Here is a 21,315-nt window from a genome sequence, read left to right on the forward strand (position 1 = left end):
CCACTGACTAAGACATGTTCGTGGTGTCCACTCTGTGGGCAGGGATTCAGAAACCCCAGTGGGGCAGCCAAACATACTGCGGTAAATATTTCCAAAATAGGCCCCAAATGAGGAGGTGAAGCTACATCTTTTACACTGCCTTGTGCAAGGGTTAACATATGTACCATGGACATTTAACTTGATAAGGAATGATTGTGTGTCAACTGATTCTGATGCGCTCTGACTCTTTCATGAATGTCAGCACAGGCCCTGCACATTCCCTTTGTTTCTCTTCTTACCCACAATACCTTCCTCACAGCTCCTTATCCATACTGATCTGCTAGTATAAACTGAAACAAATGTTAACCCTTTACCCATAAAAAATGGCCAAGAGTAGTTACTCTACTTCAAGTCTGGTGTAGGTACGCAGAATATTTTTTATACCACATAACCTAACACTCTCATAACTTGCTCACCCTGTCTAATAGATGATAGATTTTCAAGTTATTTTCAAGCAGTGCATGAGGAAAGCACCAGGCAAAATCAGTTTTGCCAGGAATGTGGCATCAAAACTCCTTCCACTCAGCCAGGGTTCTCACTCTTTCAAAACCAGAGTCTCTCCTTTCACACAAAACCTTCAACCAGCCCCTCGGTACCTTCTTCAGCTACAGTCTCTCACTACATGTAGAGCTGCTTCAGGTTGAACTCAAGCCCACTTCTCAATCCACAATCAAGGCTGTGAGGTCACAGTAACTGTGTGGAAGTGCAATCCCCAAGCACTCTATTGCTTGAAGTACTTACCATTCCAGTAGAGGAAAACCTTGCCCACCACTCCCACCAATGTACCCAAATCACCACTGAAGGCTGGGTTTCTTTGTGGATTTTCATGGCGATGCTACACATCCCCATGAGGAGCGTCTCTCAAAACCACATCTGCCTCACTCACTCAACAAGAACAGGTGGAAAATGTTGAGCAGCTCCACCTGTTCATCTTGCCCTCCAAAAGAGGACTGGGTTATGACTACCATTATTTCATCAATCTGAAGAAGAGAAGCGAGCGTCAAATGAAAAAGTCAAAACATTAATTGGTTGGGCCTTGCCATCCCAAAAGCCACATATTTCTCCAGTATTGGATCTTTCATAGATTCATATGCTTGAATCATTCCCTGTTGTCGAAGTGGGAGTCCCACGGTACCGTAGAAAGCAATAGTCATAGATGTACATAGAAGTCAATGTTAAAAGACATTCACTTTAATAGCTTATTCACATCATGTAAAAAGTACCAAAGTCTGATCAATCAGGCGATAGCCCTCTCTAGAACCCTCACCGCAGAGGTTCCATTATCTCAGGTTTTCTACCGCACGTCGTGTGATGGGAGTCTCCGTGAGCTCTGCTCAGTTTTCTCATCAGTAGGTCTTCATTGAAAAAGATTTCTCTTCAGGTCCGATACATAGGTATATTTATCTAGACTTAGACCACCTGACCATGTCAGAACAACCTAAAAAAGGAGTATTCAGGTCATGTGGGACCTGTGACAAAGAGATTTCACTCAGGAGATATCCATAAGGGGTGCGTGCATTTACTTTCTCCATCCTGAGCATCCAGTGAAGGACTGCAAGATTTGCCACACTTTGTCCAAAAAACTCTGAAGGACAGAAAGGGAATATTACTAATTTGGCTGCAGAAACAGAAATCTAAAAAAAATCCTCTTTGTGAGCAGGATAGTATCGATTCCACTACAACAGAAAAGTCCTGAAAGAGGGATAGATCCTATCAGAAGGAGCCTCCAGAACACCTAAAAAGACTCTCAAGAAGACCTACCAGCAGTCACCAGGATATTCCAAAAAATCTGAGGAGCGTTCACAAACTTCCAAAAAAGAGAAATTCTCCACAGAAAAGGTTCCATCTGAACCCACAACTCCACCTCTGTAGTAAGTTTCTCTTAAAAAGTTGTAAAAATTCCATCCGTCGGTAATAAAGACTCCCAAAAAAATGTCTGCTCTTAAATGTTAGTTTTCGTTGAAAATAACACGGTCGATAACAGCATTGTCGGCGACACCGTCGTCAGTCGCCTCCACCACCATAGCATCGATGTTCACATCAGCAGCATCGCCGATGATACATTGTCTCCAGTGGCATCGACATCTTCTAAACTACTATCAGCACCGTCATTTTTTAAAAGGTGCTCAGGAAAACCTCAATAGCATCATTCATGACACTGACGGTGGCACCTAAGCGACCGTTGTCAACAAAGATACTGGCCTTTCAACGAATGCACCAATGACGACGGCAACGCCGTATAAAGCCTCATCGGCAACACGCCGACGGGAATCCCGTTGACAAAAACACCTACATTACTGACCTAACAGGACGACGTTGGAAACACTACTACCGTCTACAAAGGCTCCACTAACACCATTGATGCTTGTCTCTAATATATTGTTTACGTAGAAATCTCCCACATGAACAGTTCTTCCTATTCATACATCGCCCAGTAAAGTTTAGCCTATCCCCCAGTGCATTTATTTGATAAGGAGGACTCGGAGGATGACGGCCTCATTCGGGTAGCACATAATCCCTCTGAGCTACATGTAAAGTGCCAGGAAGGTGATGAAGAAGACCAATACTATGAGGTCAGTATTATGCTGTTGAACAACCAGAACATTATGAGGCACAAACAGTACTCCGCCTATAGTCAGCAAGAGCACTCAGCCCAAATGCTACTAGAGTTAGTCACCAATCTTCAACATATGCTGCAGGACTATTATAAAAGGTTCCCAGATCCGGCAACATCTGATCCTCTGCAACAACTAACAACACCTATCCAGTCTCCACACATTCAGACACCTGTTTCTCGACCATATACGTTACAATTACCAGTGACCCCTCTGCCAGTACTGGCATGTACATAGGCGGTCTTACCAGTGGATGTTCCACCTACCTCGGATGAGGATCAAGAAGAGGGAGGGATAAGGGATTCCGCTTTCATGCCCAACGATTGGGCCGAATATTTAATACCGACGCCATCCCTTCCTGTACCACCACCAGTGGACTCGCCACCAGACAACATCGGTGGTTTCTACAACATCATGGAGAGGGCATCAAAGAGATTGCAGCCTCACATAACCACCAAACAATCTGATTGCTTCCTCTTCGATTTTAAAGACCCATGAACTAATCTATAAGGGCTATTCCTATTGTAGACTTCAGTTGGGAGGAAAGCATCAGGACTATGAGAAATCCAGCTAAGGTGTTGGCAGTGCTGCCTAAACTGAATAAAAAGTACAAGGCACCAGATGATTCACTGGCATGTGTAGTTGGTCACCCCAAGCCGGATTCCGTCATCACGCAAACGGCCCAACGGTGTTCAAAGAATCCATCAACCGCTATCACAACACCACCAGATCAGGATGGGCGTAGACTGGAGAACATTGGCAGACACTTTTCCACCATGGCAGCCACCACCGTCAGAGCAGCCAGCTCCCTTGCGATTTTAGGACAATATGACAGACATGTGGTCTAATATAGCTCAATATCGGGACCTCCTTTCAGAGGATGAAAAAACTGAGGCTAAAAAAATTCTCCAGGAGGGAGAGAGGGCCGCTGCGCAGAAAACTGACTGTGCAATTGACATCTCCTGAACTGTATTTAGACAATTAGCAGGGGCAGCTGTGCTTAGAAGACAAGGCTGGCGGAAGGCAACATCTTTCAGACCAGAAATCCAAAGCAAGATCGTATGCCGCATAACGGTGAAGTATTGTTCGGCAAGCATATTGACTTTGCTCTCCAAGCTATCGAAATAGATACAGACACGACCAAGACCCTAGGAACTCTACAAATAAGAAGGCAGCCCTTTCGAGGGGCAAAGAGCAGACATTCCTATTCTTATAGAGGAGGATATCAGCCTTATAGGCAGCAACTTCATTCCTCTCATGCTCCGTATCGCTTCCAATATGCCCAACAATACAGAGAACTGATTCCAGTGCCGTATTAGCAACCAACAAGAAGTAGCCAACCCCCCAGAGGTAGAGCTACTGCCAGAAATCAGTGACCCTTCAACGGTGCCGGTTGCCCCCCACACTTTGAAAAAACAACTTGAAGGTAATGGTATATACCGCCCCCATCAGTGGTCCCCCATAATAACAGACAGATGGGTCCTAGATGTCATAGCTCAAGGACACACACTCAAATTCACCAACAAACTGCCAAATGTTCCCCCAAAAGGGGCACCACCTTCCCATCTAAAGCAACTCTTGCGGGGGATATCAAACCTGCTACCAAAAGGTGCAATAGAAGAGGCCCTGAAGACTCAGAAGGAAATTGGTTTCTATTCCTCTTTCTTCCTGGTAAGGGAAAAGTCAGGAGAATGGTACCCTAACTTAGACCTTTCGGAATGTAAACAAATACCTGATAAGAGAAACCTTTTGCATGACCACCCTGCAAGATATTTTACATCTGCTCTGTAATGGGATCACATGATGGCTCTAGAGCTCCAGGATGCATACTTCCATGTCCTGATTCACTCAAAGCATCGAAAGTATCTGAGATTCAAGGGGGCAGGCACCCACTACCAATTCAAAGTCCCCCCTCGGACTAAAAAATGCCCATGTATTTTCAACAAGTGCCTGGCCGCAGTGGCAGCTCATCTGAAACAAGGAGGAGTAGAGGTATTCCCATACTTGGGCTACTAGTTAACAAAAGCTCCAACGTCTTTGCAGGCCACAACAGATACTTCAATCTGCCTCACACTCTTCAAAAAGCTGGTTCTCAAGGAACAAGCTAATATCATTCACTCCTACAACTACGCTGATTTATTTTGGGAGCAGTTCTAAATTCCAACCAAACAAAGATTTCACCTCATTGGAACGGCAGTCAAGAATCCAACAACTGGCTCAATGGCTCAGCAAAAGACAGTCCGTTTCAGTTCAACTGTACAAGTCACTCCTAGGAATGCTATCCTCTTGCATTCCATTAATCCCAAATTGCCGACTTCACATGCAACCATTACAGGAGGAGCTAGACAAGCAATGGTTGCAACTTCAATTGTCATTCAACTACATCATTCGGATTGCCCCAACCATGGTAGCATCCATGCAATGGTGGGCTCAGAGTGGAAACATTGTCAAGGTGCTAACAATTCTCACCAGGTTTCAGACTTTGTCATAATGACAGACGAGTCCTTAGAGGGATGGAGCGCTCATCGTCCGGATTTGACAGTCAGTGGAAAATGGTAAAACTTCAAAAAGAAGATGCACATAAACCTACTGGAGCTCAAGGCCATAGAACTGGCCCTATTATTGTTCCTTCCCAAAATAGCAGGCTTATCCGTGCTAATCCGCACAGACAATACCACCAACATGCTCTACTTTAACAAGCAGGGAGGAACAGGGTCATCAGCCCTTTCCCAACAGGTGCAAGACATTTGGAAGTGGGCCCTGCTGAACCAGATAACACTAAGGGCAGAACACTTGCCTGAAGCAATCAGTCTTACCGGATACGTTAAGCAGAATGGCTACCAGCTGCCACTAATGGGAACTCATTCAGCAGATTCTAGAAAGCATTTTCACTTGTTGGGGCTAACCAAATCTAGATCTGTTTGCGACCAACGACAACTGAAAAAGCCAGTATTATACAAGCTGCCCTCAACAGGAGGGGTCTTGGGGGAATGCGTTTTATAATTCTGATTGCTCCCAGGCCACTCATAGTTTTGGTTCACTGAATTCTTGCTTCTTTCGGAATAGGCCCACATTCAACTGAAGCCCATTCCAATAATGCCGATGATGAACAAGAGCCAGGTACGTACTTCAGAGAGATCCTCACAAAGGCCAAGGCAGACACTACCAAAAAGACGTATAAGCTCAAGTGGAAGCTCTTGTGTCTCTGGTGCCAGGAAATGGGTGTTCATCCTATCTCATCAACTCAAGAACAAGTCCTGCTGTATCTTCTACAATTGTCAAAATCCGGTCTTGCTAACTCATTTATTAAAGTGCATCTGGTACCAATATCCCAATTTCAAAGATCAGATACACTACCCTCCCTTTGGTCAGCTAGAGTAATCAAGCAGTTTCTCAAGGAGCATTTCAGGGTTTTTCCACCTATGAAGGAACCTCCTCCTACTTGGCATCTCAATGTAGTACTGAGTCTGTTAATAAAGGCTCCGTTTGAGCCGACCACAAAGCAGACTTAAAATATCCCACATGGCAGACAGCACTGCTTCTCGCACTAACGTCAGCAAGAAGAATTAGTGACATCCAAGCATTTACAGTCAAAGAACCATTCATGCAATTTAAACAGGACAGTTCATGTTTTAAAATAATCCGAAGTTCATTCCAAAGGTACCTTCGGATTTCCACCTTAATGAACCTATAATATTAAGGATACTTTTCCCAATCCACAGTCATTGGCAGAAACATTTCTACATACATGAGACAGTAAAAGTTGTATTAAATTCTACTTGCACAGAAGGAAACAACTCCATAAAAACTTATCAGAAGTTTCTGGCTAATGGAAATTTACGGCTAAGGGTTCCCAGCTTTGAAGCTAAGCATTGCAAGTTGGATCTCAGCTGCCATCCACAGGCACGCAGGACAGCCCTTAACGCATAAAGTTAAGGCTCATTGTACTAGAGCTGTTTCTACTACCATGGCTCTCTTTGCTGGTGTGCCTATTCATCAGATATGCCGAGCGGCAACATGGTCCAGCAGTCACACCTTTATGCAGCATTACTACCTGGATTGCTCTAACAAGCGCGATGCGGTTGTGGGAGAAGCAGTTTTGCACCATCTATTTCAATAAGGTGAGCCATTTCTAACTTGTTTTCCCACCTTCCTCAATGTAATAATAATGTGGTTATTTACAAATGCTAACTGCTAACTATTTTGATTCAAGCATGTGAATCTATGAAAGGTCCAATGCTGGTGAAGAAAGTAAGTTACTTACCTGTAACTGTTGTTCTCCAGGTATCTTACATAGATTCACATGTGACCCACCGTTCTCCCCTTAGAGACTTCCCTTATTTCTCTTCTCTGCTTCATCCCACTTGTGCTGGAAAATCTGAGGGACGTCTGTTGTAAGAGTTCTAAAGGGTGCTGCTGTATGATTGGCTGGACTTTGGGTCTTTTTAAATGTCTTAACTTTGACTTCAATGTATATCTAGCACTATTGCTTTCTATGGTACCGTGGGACTCCCACTTCGAAGACTTGAAATGATTTGAGCATGTGAATCTGCGAAAGATACCAATACTAGGGAGCTACAGTTAGAGGTATGTAACTTATTTTCTTTCATGTTTTGTTCCCAAAGGCTTGCAGAGAGTTCCTAAGGTTCACCTTAGGGAACTGGCAATACAAAATTCTCCATTTGACCTAAATTGCCCAAGTATTTACCAGAATTCTGTATTTAGGTATGGCCTTTCGGCACTTGCAGGTGGTCTACTTCTACCTCTGTCTGGATGGTTGTCTGGCAAAGACATCTCCCAGAGAGTTGGCTGTGAACAATTTCATCATTTCTTTTTCTGTACTTTAGAATCTCTGGTTTTCTGACACATCTAGGGAGAATACAGTTCTTTTAGGCCATGTTAGACAAGCGATTCCCCTCTCCCTTAAAATCCACCAAAGACTTTCTTCCATAAAGGAGACCACAAACATTTTTTAGGTCACAAATTCTTAACAATCTGGAGGTACTGGGTGCTTCTGAGACTACAGGTGTCCAACATAGTTGGCCCCCACATCAAGCTTTGTGTGAGACCTGCATTTTTACCTGATAGCGTACTGGCTGCACCAGCTTTTGAACTATAAGTCTATGTCCTTCCAAATCAACTTGTATAATCTTTCAGCTTTCAAGCGATAGGCCCATTTACCCAAGCTGTTAGTGGGCTGTCCCTTCCTCCTGTCATTACTTCAGATCATGCTCACCAAAGACTCTTTTGTGAGTCAGCGTGCATTTGCAAGTAACTCTTCATCAGGATCTAGTGGGACAGCATTGATTTGACCCCCCACATAAGTATATTGAAGTTAAAGGCAGTCTTCCTGACATTAGAAGTCTTGTCTCCATGCTCATGGTAAAGATGTTGGTGGTAAGCACCACAGCCTTGTTTTATTTCAGAAGGCAGATGTATGCTTCTTTACATAGGTTTTCTGGCAAGCAGGATTCCTGGGGGAATGGACCACCTTCCACAGGATGTTGCTTCTGCTCCTCATGGCAGGGTTTCTGAACTCTCTAGCAGTTTCTGAATTCCTCAGCAGAAATCTCCATTCACTCCATGGAGGCGTACCCAGCAGTCCATGACAACTTGTTCTAGGCTTTTTGGTGCCTTAAGTTGAACAACGTCGCAGCACACTGAACAGGAAAAGCAAAAAATTTTTGAAAATCTGGAGACCAGACAATGGTACATGCTAGGCTGGTTGGAGAAGTTTCTCATAAGTGACCTACTGTCCTGATCCTAGAAGATCTTGGTATAAGACATGCTACGCCGACTTCATGAGGTCTTTTATGCTAGTCCCTGCTGTTGCTCAATTTGTGCACCTGGGTCTTGAGGAGCTAGTCTTCCTTAACTTGGTATCTCTCTGTAAAATCTGGAGGTTATTGTGTCTACCAGGAAATCCAGATCTCAGTACAGTAGCAAGTGGCTGTTGATTTGTCATTCTGCTTTGGACAAGGGCATCAATCATTTCCTCTTCTGCTGACAATGTCATGCACCAGCAGACTCTGGTATTTTGGTATAATCCAAGAAAACCTTAGTAGTTATCGGAGCCGGCTGAAATAAGTATCATGTAATATTTTCCACCAAAATATGATGGTTTTTAGGATTCTCCCATGTCAACTAATGTGTTGTGCAATTTCAATTGAATAATGGCATTTTATTCCAGTTTTATTTTTACACATACAGTTATGGATATTTTTTATCAATGGCAGGCATGCTCTAAAATTGTATGTGTACAGAGTAATTGATCTGTAATTTTGTGCCCAGTGTTGCATTGTGACCACTGATTAGAGATGGCCATCTCCTGCATATCTCTTAGCTAGGTCTGCAGGAAAGATGTTTTCCATCCTCCAGATCAGAGCCAACATTGGCAACACTTACAAGCTTTATTTCAGTCACAGAGAAATGAAAGTGCAGTCATGCCCCTCACATATTCTGCAGGCACTATGCTGTTGATAATTCTTTTAGCAACGGAAAGATTTCTTTAGAGGTCTACGGGGAACTTTTTTTTTAATCCCTTTGCTGCCTGATGCTTTTTTTCTTCCTCTCAATATTTTTTTGCTTTCTGCCGTATAGTCCTACACATTGGGAATAGGAGAGACCCAGAGCATATAAGACGATTTACCTCTAAACCGGACAGGCTCTTTTGCTTAGAATATAAATTACCTTAAATACATTTGTAACTGCTACCAAGATTAAGTTGATTAAGGGTGTTAAATATTAGTTACACACAAACCTTTTCATCATTTACACTGGTCCTCATCGAGTTCGGTAGAAGACAAATTTAATATCTTTATCTACAGCAACACTGAATATTGCATTTCTCTAATACCAAAATGTGTACAATTGTTCATAACTAGTTTCTTTAATCCATAAATGGAATCATTGTACCCACTTGGCTCATTTTGGCTTCAATTCTGATTGACCCAATCAATTTCTTTGAGAATGGAAATAAAGATGGCATTGTAAGGGAGCGTTTGACTCTGGGTAGGTATGTTGCATGAACAGCATTGCATGATGTTGGTATATTCTATTGATGATGTGTCAGTGAGGGTCGCGCCTTATGTTGGAACACAAGTCAGTGTTCAATATAGCATAAACATTCAATGGACAATAGAACAAAGAGTGCTCATTTTATACTTGATGAGTTCTGAAGAGTGTTCAAGCAATGCATGTATGCTTCAGAAAGGTGAATCTAGAACAGAAAATAAACATTTTGCCACATGTATTGCTGCTCATCCATTTTTGCAGTCACCAGTGTATATGTATTTAAACTAAATAAAATGCATGTTATTTTAAAGCACATAAAGCTCCCTGCAATAAATACAAGTGTCAAGACTGAGAAAACTACAGTAGTTCAGAACAACGTATTGCCGCCTACCACTACCAGCAAACGAGAACATCCAGGGAAAAAAGTTGTCTTCCCACCAATGTAAGTAGTTTTGAAACAATCTGCATTATCATGATTCCAGCCACTTGTATCAAATTTTATCCAAACAAATAATTTAATTAATGATATCACCGTAATGTGGGGACATTTTTTTTATATTTTCCAAAAGTGTCTGATTAAAAAAAAAAAAAAGAGTTCTTTAGATAATGACTAACACAAAAAGATAATTCTCTCATAGGGGATTTCCATGTGTAGTCATAAGCACTTGTGTAGTACGGCCCATGTGCGGGGAACCTTGAGCACTTCTTTAGATATACCTTTTTAAGTGAGATTTTTCGCCTTTCTTCAGGAAGGCCTGCAAAGACACTTAAGAGATAGAGAGACAATAATGCAGCCTAAATAAATAGGCTACACTGGCCGCATCTTCATCTTGAAGTGAAAAAAGGGAGACAGTATACTAAATTTTGTACCATTTCTGAAGTGTTTAACACATAGGAGAATCCCCTTGAGAAGATTCCTTTTTTCATGATAGAGATGAAAGAAGAGGACAGAATACCCCTATAGGCTGCCATCATATGTCTTAAAAATAGAAGCTGTGCCATAAAGAATCCAGAGTCCACCAGTATCCCATTATGCACAGCTAGTGGCAGTTACTTCAGTTCTTTTTTCCGGCTCCTGCTATCAGGACCCTGAAGCACTGAGCTCTACCAATTTAATTTTTGTCTTAAAAATTCACTTCTGAACTTAACAAATAGCTACTTCACTCGACGCTTTTGATCTTTCCCTACATATTTCTAAGTTTTTTTTCTGACAGTTTACAGTTTACACTCAAAAATGCCATCTCTTTTTGATAAGTGTTCAGACTGTGGTAGGAAGAAGGCCAAGACTGATTCTCACAGAATGTGTATACTATGATTGTCTGCTACTCATGTTCTGGACTCCTGTTCTACCTGTAAAACTTTCTCCAAGCTCACTCTGCATGATAGAGAGAAGATTCGACTTCAAGGAGCAGAAGAGCAAAGAAAACAGCAAGCTCTTAAGGTGGGACTTCAAAACGAGGAGAGGGTCAGTCCTCTACCAGGGCTCTGTCTTCAGTCTTTGGGGGGCTCCCAAGCAGAAGAAAGGATGAAAAACAGCGCCAGTCCCAGTCGATGACGATGATGTCGAGAGGCCTGGGTCAAAACGACGTTAACGTTCCACGTTGAGAAGAAGATCTTCGACGTTGATTACGAAGCCAGTGACAAGAACACCTTGGTCGGCGTCAGGAAGCCCACCGCACACGATGACACCTCGCAGGTCACCTTCGAGGACCTTATCCCACCGTCGCAGTCAATCGACTTCGAGACACACCGTCGATCGCCGACGCACTCCCACCGTGAGTGGATGCAGAGAAGTCCTCCATTGACGTCGAGACGAGATCCTCCTTCGAGGCGACGTCAAAGGATGCCGTTGACGAGTAGATCGACATCGAGGGGGACGGATGGATCTTCTTGAGAAACTTTGTCAGCTTCTTCAAGGCTTCAGGAGGCCTGGAAAAAGAGAAGGCTGATTTACACATCAGATTTAGAGTACTCCCGAACCTATTCTCCATCTAAGAATGTTCCCTCTCCAACGCTTCCTCCTCTGTAGTCTCTACCTCCTCTGCCAGATGTGGAACCAAGACTTCCGCCTCCTCTGCCACCGCCACCAGCACAAAGAACAAGCTCTAGGTCTCACACGAGTCATCGGTCTCCCAGTCATAGATGCTCCTCTACCCATTCACATCGTGGGCGTCACGGAGGAAGGTCTCATTCCAGACATACCAGGGACACCTCCTCCTCAAGCACAGGTAGATATACTCCTACACTGTCGGACTCTCCTCCACGGAGGATTTCACCAGTTTATGACATTTCGACCTTTCAAGATGTTCTGGTGCGGGGTGCTTCGAAATTAAACATTCCAATGTCCACTCCCAACACCAACAACTTCTGTAATATTTGAGAATCTTCAGCAAAAACAGGATTCCCATCCCTTGCTTTCTCTGGTGCCGGGCCTTCTAGAACCAGCTTTGAAACTTTTTCTGGCACCCTCTTTAATTAAGTCAGCTCCATCCAGGCTGCAAAAGAAATACCCGCCTCCAGAGCTGGACCCTACTTTCCTATGGAGAGACCCAACACCGGATTCTGTTACTGTGGTGGTGGTGAAAAAGCAACATGCCACGGCGCCACCCTCTACAGTGTCACCAGATAAAGAGAGCCAAAAAATAGACTCAGTAGGAAGGAAGGTTTGCAACACAGCAGTGACTACCATGAAAGTTGCTAGTGCCACAGCCTTACTAGGCGGATATGACTGGGCACAGTGGAAATCACTCCAACAGTTTGCGGAATACCTCCCTAGAGACAAAAGAGAGGACTTTAATGAGATCTTGACAGAAGGTCTTATGGTCTCAAATCAAGTCAAAAGTGCAGCAGCTGACACATCCCTTCTTTCTGCACATGGGTATTGCCACGGCGTGGCAGTTTGGCGGCACTCATGGCTGCGCCTTACGTTGCTTAAATCTGAATCACAGTAGTGCATCCTGAATTTCCCGTTTTCAGGTACAACTCTTTTCGGCTCTCACGCAGAAGAGGAAATTGCCAGGATGAAGGCAGAAATGGAGACACTAAAAGCTGTTGGCCTTGAAAGACCTAATGAGTAGCATAAATATTTTAGACCTTTTCAACGCCGCTATTCTACACAGAGGGTTCAAACCCCTCGGTGGTATAAGGGCTGCCAGTCAAGTACGCAACAACAGAACCAACGCTCCTACCAGCATTATCAGAAACGACAAGCAAGTGGTAGATCAGGACAGCAACCTGTTCAAGGAGGCAAGATACCAGCAGGGTTGAAACTCTGAATCCTGTCTTCCCCCTCTTCCGGTACCCGCACCGGTAGGGGTAAGCATCCAACATTACCTGTCAGAGTGGCGAAAAATCACACAAGACAATTGGGTGCTGAATATTGTTCGCAATGGATATTCTCTCAGATTCAACACCCCTCCACCGTCAATACCTCTGAAACAATCCAGATTCCAACTGCACCAATTACAATTGGAGGTGACTATACTCTTACAGAAACAGGCGGTAGAACCCGTTCCTCCTTGTAAGGATGTGGCGTGACCACTCACCTGAAATCTCAGGATGTCTGCCATAGCGATGAATGACAAATACTTCCAATACCTCTTGGAACACCTCTCAGTGCTGCAACTAGAACGCTGTCACACTGGCAGATCTTCCAAAATCAAAGGGGAAGTGGAGGAGAAAAAAGAGAAGAGAAAAACACTGCTTCGTCACTCAGCCTGGTCCAGTCGGGCACCACGTCTTGGGTCTCTGAGGAATCTACAGCCTTTGTTTGTGTAATATTCTGATGGTATAAATAGTAGGGATGGAGTACAGTTACACTTCTCTGTCATATAATAAGCATGTATTCACCTTATGCAAGGACCACTTGCAGCCTCTTAATATCTCAATCCAAAGGTATGGTAGATATGAATATAATATCATTTCTCTTTATAAGTATACTTCGTGCTTTGGTTTAAAAGTATAGTCTCTTGTTCCAACAGGAGTAAGTATTTCAAAATAAAAGATTCAAAAGAAAAACAAAATAAGTCAGAACTGTCACCATTCATAACGTGCACTCGTGTTTCAAGAACAAATATTACCATTCATAACGTGCACTGAAGTTTCCGATTTCTGAACTTGTCACAGGAAAGTACAGCACATTATGCCACAATTCTAAAAATAAGAAATACTGAGTACAAACACTGTTTTTTAATTCCTTAAGGGCGATAAGCGCACTAAAAGTCTTTGTTATCTTCTTCCCAAAAGTCTCGTATTTGGGCGTTAGACAGAAGCCAAGAAAATTGCCTTCAAAAGCAATGTTGCCACTTCAGAGTGTCACTGGTTAATGTTCTACCCCGAGCACGAAACAAGTAGCCAAGTGCGAGGTTAAGAAGTCACAGACAAGATGAAAAGACAAGTGGAAGAAATGTGCAGCACTTAGCTTGTTCGACGTGCGAGGAATCCTCTTGCAAGCCTAATCGAAGAAGTCAGATCAGGCGTTGGCACTTGTCATCTGGAGAGATGGTGAGACAGCAACCTGCAGGAATCCAGTAAATAAGCCGAGCACTGGCATGTGCAGGGCTTGCCCTTTTATAACCAACAGGACAGGTGCTTGTAAACATGAGGCAAACCACGCCCCTCCACATGAGGCAAACCACGCCTCTCCACATGCAGTTGCACAAGGCTTGCCATACCCACCAAAATGACGGTTGGCTATCACTTGTCATAATGAATGCAGTGCAACAAGCATTGCTGCAATTAAATAAGCATTGGCATTAACAGATTGGATTAAACAAGCATTGCTACAACCAATAGAATCCTGCAGTAGTGAATGTAGAAGCAGTATTTAAAACCCTATAAAGGATAATAAACATGGGCAACCAAGGAGCCTAGTGGGTGGGTACAAATGAGACATGGTGAGGCCTGACACTCCTTTACAACGATTACAGACCAATGGGGTAACCCAATCAATGTCTAAGGACCGGGGTATAGTATAATAAAAATAACAAATGGTCAGAGACTTATTAGAGAACACCAAGGAAAAGGTTCACAAAAATAAAATATACTTAGTTGCTTGAAAAATCAGCACGTTGTAATTAATACATAACAAAACAGAATTTTAAAGTATGCACCAGGGGAAAAAAACACCCACTGTTTTTTCAGTAGAAAACCCTATTTCATAAAGACATTACTGAATATATATACAAAATCGAAGGTTGCTTAAGGAAAGGGATGCAAAGAAATAGTGCTGGTGCGTGAAGTAAATAAGAAAGGGATACTTCAAAGTAAAGGCAATTAAACAAAAGTAATCCCAACAGTTTTACAATCAACACTGGCTATTAGTGAAACATACACCAGTGTGTTTTTGGCCTGTCCACAGTGCATCTTTGTAGTCATCATTTTTGATACATTTTTAGTAAGCGCAGAAAAGCGTCATCTGGTGGTTGGTCGTTGTAGTATAATTTAGTACAGGCCCAGGGATGGAGGTATGTGTCGACGTTTCGACCTGACTTATTGCATAGAGGGCAACTTTAAACCACCGCTTGCGGGTCTTCTCAGGACAGGGAAAGTATAAAAGGCAATCCTGCCAAACACTGACAGGCTAGGATCGTTTTATCTGACCCGACCGCAGTTTGAAGATTGAATTGGGTGATTGCTCCCCCTATTGAAGGATACTTAACTCCTTCCTCATTAATTGGATTGTTCATCCACACTCCTGATGTGTTCCATTTGGACTGGATTTGGGTTTTAGATACCCCTACGAGCATTTCATTAAATTGGATGCTTGGTTGACTGTCAAACTCCTCATTGCCATGCGAACTACCCTTCCTTGGGAGCTGTGATTTGGTTTGCCAACACTTGACGTCAGAAATAGGTTGCTTCTTATACTTTCCCCTGTCCTGAAGAAGACCCGCAAGTAGAGGTTTAAAGTTGCCGTCTATACCCTTACTTTGAAGTCTCTCTTTCATATTTACTTCACGCACTAGCACTATTCCTTTGCATCCCTTTCCTTGAGCAACCTTCCATTTTGTATATATTCACTAATGTCTTTATAAAATAGGGTTTTCTACTGAAAAAAGAGTAGGTGTCTCTTCTTTTTTTTTTTTTTCCCTTGGTGCGTACTTTAAAATTCTGTTTTGTTATGTATTAATTACAATGTGCTGATTTTTCAAGCAACTAAGTATATTTGATTGTTGTGAATCTTTTCCTTGGTGTTCTCTAAAAAGTCTGGGTCCATTTGTTATTTATATTATACTCCTTTACAACGAGGCACAGGGCTATACTCAAGATTCTTTCTTGTCAAGAAGAAAGACAAGAACGAGTTCAGGCTCATTCCCGACCTCGGGACTGCCAACAAGTGGTTTTGGAGAGAAAGGTTCTGGATTCTAGCATTGCACCAAATTTATTCTCAGCTACATCGAGGGGATTGGTTATGTGCAATCGACCTTCAAGACGCATACTTCCACATTCCCATCATAAGGAAGTATCGCAAATTCTTGAGGTTTGCACTGGGGAACAACCACTATCAGTACTGTGCTTCCATTTGGCCTGAATTCAGCACCCAGGACTTTTTCCAAATGCATGGCGGTGGTAGCAGCCCATCTAAGGAAACACAAAGTGTTCGTCTATTCCTATCTAGACGATTAGCTGACCAAGGCATCCATGTCTCAGGAGGCTCAACTGCACTTCAGTTGGACTTTCAAGCTTCTCCTTCGGTTGGGACTTCATGTCAACCAGACAAAGTTAGCCTTGATCCCTGTCCAGTGCCTGCAATATTTGGGAGCTTCCTTTGAAAATCTCCCGGCAAACGTGTGTCTTTCGGAGAAGAGACAGTTATCAATCCTTCGGAAGACCCAGGCTCTCATGCAATGTCTCACCCAACCGTAAGGAAGGTCTCCTCGCTCCTCGCCTCAATGGCATCCTGTATATTCCTCACACCGAATGCACGCCTCCACAGGAGACCCCTGCAGGAAAGCCTGGAAGACCAATGGAACTAGCGAACAGGAGATTGGAAAGCCTGGATTCGATTGTCCTCCAGTCCATCAAATGGTGATGCTATCCTGCCAATCTCCTACGAGGGATCCCTTTTCACAAGGAGATACTTGTTCAAACCATAGTCACAGATGCCTCTCTCCAAGGATGGGGAGCCCACACAGGCCAACTTCAAATTCAGGGCAAATGGTCACACGGAGAATCCACTTACATCAATCTGCTAGAGCTATGAGCATTTCATCTCGCACTGAAAGCTTTTCAGCCATCTCTCCGCTCCAACTCCCTGCTTGTCCAGATGGACATTACAACAACAATGTCCTACCGCCACAAGCAGGGAGGCTCGGGGTCCAGACCATTATCTAGGGAAACCCAGACAATCTGGAAGTGGATTCTGTCCAGAAACCTGACCAGAACAGCAACCCACCTCCCAGGTGTTCAGAATGCTCAGGCTGACCCTCAGCAGGCTCCTCCAGGGAAACCACGAGTGGGTCTTAAACAACGACACGGTCCTGGATATCTTCAAAGATGGGGTACTCCGGAGGTCGACTTGTTCACCACCTCAGAAAACAGCAAATGCCAAAGCTTCGCGTCAAGGTACTTCCAACCGGGAACCCTGGGGAATGCCCTATGGATCAACTTGTCAGGCAAATTTCTCTATACCTTTCCTCCAGTTCCCCTAATCCCGGCAGTCCTCAACAAGCTGTCGCAGTCACAGGCCAAAATGATAGTCATAGCCCCGGAGTGGCCACGTCAATGGTGGTTCACGGGCCTCCTTTACTGATCTATCCATCCACATCTTCCATGCAGAACAGATCTGCTAACGAAGTTCAGAGGTCAGATGTTGCACCCCAACCACTCCTCTTTGTATTTGGCAGCATGGCTACTGAGATAGTACAGTATGGACATTTGAACTTACCTCAGAACTGCATGGACATCCTCAAGGAAGCAAAGCGGCCTTCCGCACGTTCCGCTTATGCTCATAAATAATAGAGATTCTGTATGTGGTGTTCGTCGAAGAATGAGCATCCTACCTCATGCCAGGAAGATGTCATCCTTCTATATTTGCTCCATCTAGCACAATCTGGCCTTCAATCTTCTTCTATTAGGGTTCATTTAGCAGCCCTAACTGCCTACAGGAAATGCCCTTCACAAACTTCCTTTTTCAGAATTCCTGTCATCAAAGATTTCCTTGAGCATTTGAGGAAGGTTTTTCCTCCCAATAGAAATCCTTCTCCTCCTTGGGAGCTTAATGTGGTCCTCTTTCGTCTTTTGCAGGATCCTTCTGAAACCATACATAAGGCATCTCTTCAGCATTTGTCTTGGAAGACAGCTTTCCTTGTGGCTATTACATCGGCCCGCAGGGTTAGTGAAATCCAGGCATTTTGCTGTCACGGGCCATACACAGTGTTTCATGCATTTAAAGTAGTAATGAGGACTCATCCGAAATTCCTCCCTAAGGTAGATTTAAATATTCATGTAAATCAGACAATTTCTTTACTTACCTTTTCCAGCATCCATCTATTCCAATAGAGAGATCTCTTCATTTTGTGGATGTTAGACGGGTTTTTGAATTCTATCTGGATAAAACGAAGGGTCTACGGAGTACTGACCAATTATCTGTAAACTATGGCTCCCTCCGTACAGGTCTAGCGACTTCTAAGCAGTCCATCTCCAGATGGCTTGTTTCCTGCATCTTACTCTGTTACCAAAAAGCCTAATAAATCTCTGGCCATTAAGCCTAAAGCTCACTCTACCAGAGAGAAGGCAGCTACTGCGGCTTTGCTTTGTAATATACCCATTGCAGAGATATGCAAAGTTGCAACCTGGAAATCAGTTCATACATTCACTAAACACCGTTCCTTTTTAATCTTTATACCAACGCCTTTGAGCAGGAGTGGCGCAGGATCCCCCGTATGTCAATAAACGGCCGATAGTTGCCCTCCTGTACGCTGATGACGTGGTCTTAATGGCCCGCACGAAACTAGGTCTGCAGAGAGCACTTTTAACTTATTCATGCTTTATGAATAAATTAGACCTGAAATTAAATGAAAAAAAAACCTTTGCGATGAGTTGTGGGAAAGGGAGTATTAAATGTAACAGCCTCCCCCTGGGGGATAAAAGAGTAGATTCCACAAACTCTTTTACTTACCTAGGCGTATTGTTCACCAATACGGGCTCTTGGGGCCCAGCGGTGAAAAGCAGGAGTTTGCTATTTATGAAGGCGACTGCCGCCCTTGTCAATTTCTCAAAGAAAATGGGAAAAAGGCCCCCCGGTATACTCCTTAATATTTTCAGGCCAAATGTTTAAGCATTGCAATATACGGGGCTGGTGTATGGGGTTTTCACGATGTGTCTATGATTCAACGTGTAGAAAATGCATTTTTAAGATTTATTTTAGCTGTACCAGCAAGCTCCCCAGTTTTTAACTGCCATAGCGAGTTAGGTATCCCCTATGTCTCTGATATCATAAAAATGCAACCCATATTGCTATGGCACCGTGTATGGACATCAAGCAGCACGTCCCTAAATAAAGAAATAATCAAGGATTCTATGAACCTGGATCAGGCTAACAAGATCACGTGGCTGAATTACGTGGAAAGATTCTTGAGAGACATTGGCCATCCTGAGTACTATTTCACCCCTGAGAAAATGAATTCTATCTCCAGGAAGGATTTTAAAATAAGTTGTTCCACTCACCTGGAATCACTTAGATTCACTCAGGAGGCTAATAAGGGAATGGTGGATCAACATCAAATGACTTTGTCTACATATGGTATCCAACCGTATCTCCTATGTTGCACGGGGGGGATACGATAGATATCTTTTAACTCGTTTTCGGTTCAATAGCTTTCACCGACTGGTCAGTTACCCAGAAATAAATGACTGGTTGACTGGTCCAGAGAACTTTCTCCTTGTCCCTGTGATAATGTATCCTTACAATCCACTCTTCATGTGATTCTGTTTTGTAAATTCTATAAAAAGAAAGAAGAAGATGGATTCTCCCTTTGTTAAAACAGGCTGGCTGGAGACAATGTAGACCAGCGTTTTTATACCTACAATTCCAAGATAGTACATTTCTAGTATGTGCTGTGACTGTTTTTTTTAGGTCTCGCCTGACCCAGCGCATGCACTGGTCAGGCGAGACTTTTTGTGAGGGCTCAAAAACATGCTACCATGGCCAGCCTAGAGCTACAGTGCATGTGCTCGGGCGCTCGCTTAGGAGCAGAGGCTGGCAAACCTCGTCATGCTTATTAAGCGCCCGCGATCACTTTCACGTTCGCCCGCGATCACTTTCGCGGCGCCCCTTTGATGTTCTCGTTCAAAGAACATCAAAGAACATGTTGTGTTAATGCTTTGCTGCCCCCGTTTGACTTACAATGTGCTTTCTCTTTCCACAAACTCGATGTTTGTGTTCCTTTATTTTGAGATGCTTTTAGTATTGCTGTTTTGTGACTTAAAGAACATTAAGGAAATGTTACTGTGAAACTGGACAACATTCACAGTGTTTATTTCTGATCGCAGCGGCTGCTTCATGTCCGTTGCACCATTCAGGGAGTCCTTTCGTTGGCGCTTTCATGAGGACATGATGAGGAAGCTGGAAACTTTTGGCACATTCTCTTTAAAAGCATAGCATGTTGGCGACTGGTTAATCGATTATGTAGCGCTTTAGATCTCAAAGCGGTATGGTGGATGCAGCATGTAACAACACAAGAAATATGGGGTGCAACTCACAAGGAGGGGGCAGGTTTGAGTGCACATTGGCTGCAATCGAACTCTTAAGATGATGGGCTGTGTGTATCCATTATCAGCACTCAGTCTTCGCTAAGTGATCTTGTTTGTTTTGTTGTTGTGTTAATGCTTTGCTGCACCCGTTTGACTTACAACATGCTTTCTCTTTCCACAAACTCGATGTTTGTGTTCCTTTATTTTGAGATGCTTTTAGTATTACTGTCACACACACACACGCACACACACACACAAACACACATACAGCCACACACACACACACAACCACACACACACACAACAACCACACACACAACCACACACAACCACGTACAACCACACACACACAACCACACACACACAACCCCAACCACACACACACAACCACACCCTACCACATACACAACCACACCCTACCACACACACAACCACACACACAATACACACACACACAACCACACACACACAACCACACAACCAACCACACACACACCCACAACCACACACACCACCACACCCAACCACAACCACACACATGCACACAACCACAAACACAACACACATAACCACACACACAACACACATAACCACACACACACACACACAACCACACACAAAAACACACACACAACCACACAACCACACAACCACACACACAAGCACATCAAGCATTGGCATAGCCAATAGGTCTTGCCTTTTGGACCTTATAAGTGTTTAGCCACGCAACAGTTGATGTGGTTGCACCAAGGATATTGTGCTGCATAACTAAATACTTAGAAGGTCCCAAAAGCGAGACCTATTGGCTATGCCAATGCATGTTTGAAAAATATTATGAGAACTAGAAAAAGCGTAAATGTATAAAATCTATTTGTCATTGTTGTTTGGAAAGTATCATTATGTAGACTAATCTACTTGAATGCACCTTTTGCACCATGTGATAAGATAATTA

General features: G+C 43.5%; 1 protein-coding gene across 5 annotated transcripts in view; it reads left to right on the forward strand.

Moving 5' to 3' along the window:
- The window catches only part of C5_2H7orf57 (chromosome 5_2 C7orf57 homolog), a 240,495-nt gene that overhangs the window by 186,151 nt on the left and 33,029 nt on the right, over positions 1–21,315 (forward strand). For all 5 annotated transcript variants that reach the window (XM_085607398.1, XM_085607394.1, XM_085607396.1 and 2 more), the window contains exon 6: positions 9,980–10,110. In XM_085607398.1, coding sequence (XP_085463524.1) covers positions 9,980–10,110 — 131 coding nt within the window. The remainder of the gene's footprint in view (positions 1–9,979; positions 10,111–21,315) is intronic.

Source organism: Triturus cristatus, chromosome 5_2 (genome assembly GCF_964204655.1).
Source record: "Triturus cristatus chromosome 5_2, aTriCri1.1, whole genome shotgun sequence".
NCBI classification, from domain to species: Eukaryota; Metazoa; Chordata; class Amphibia; order Caudata; family Salamandridae; genus Triturus; species Triturus cristatus.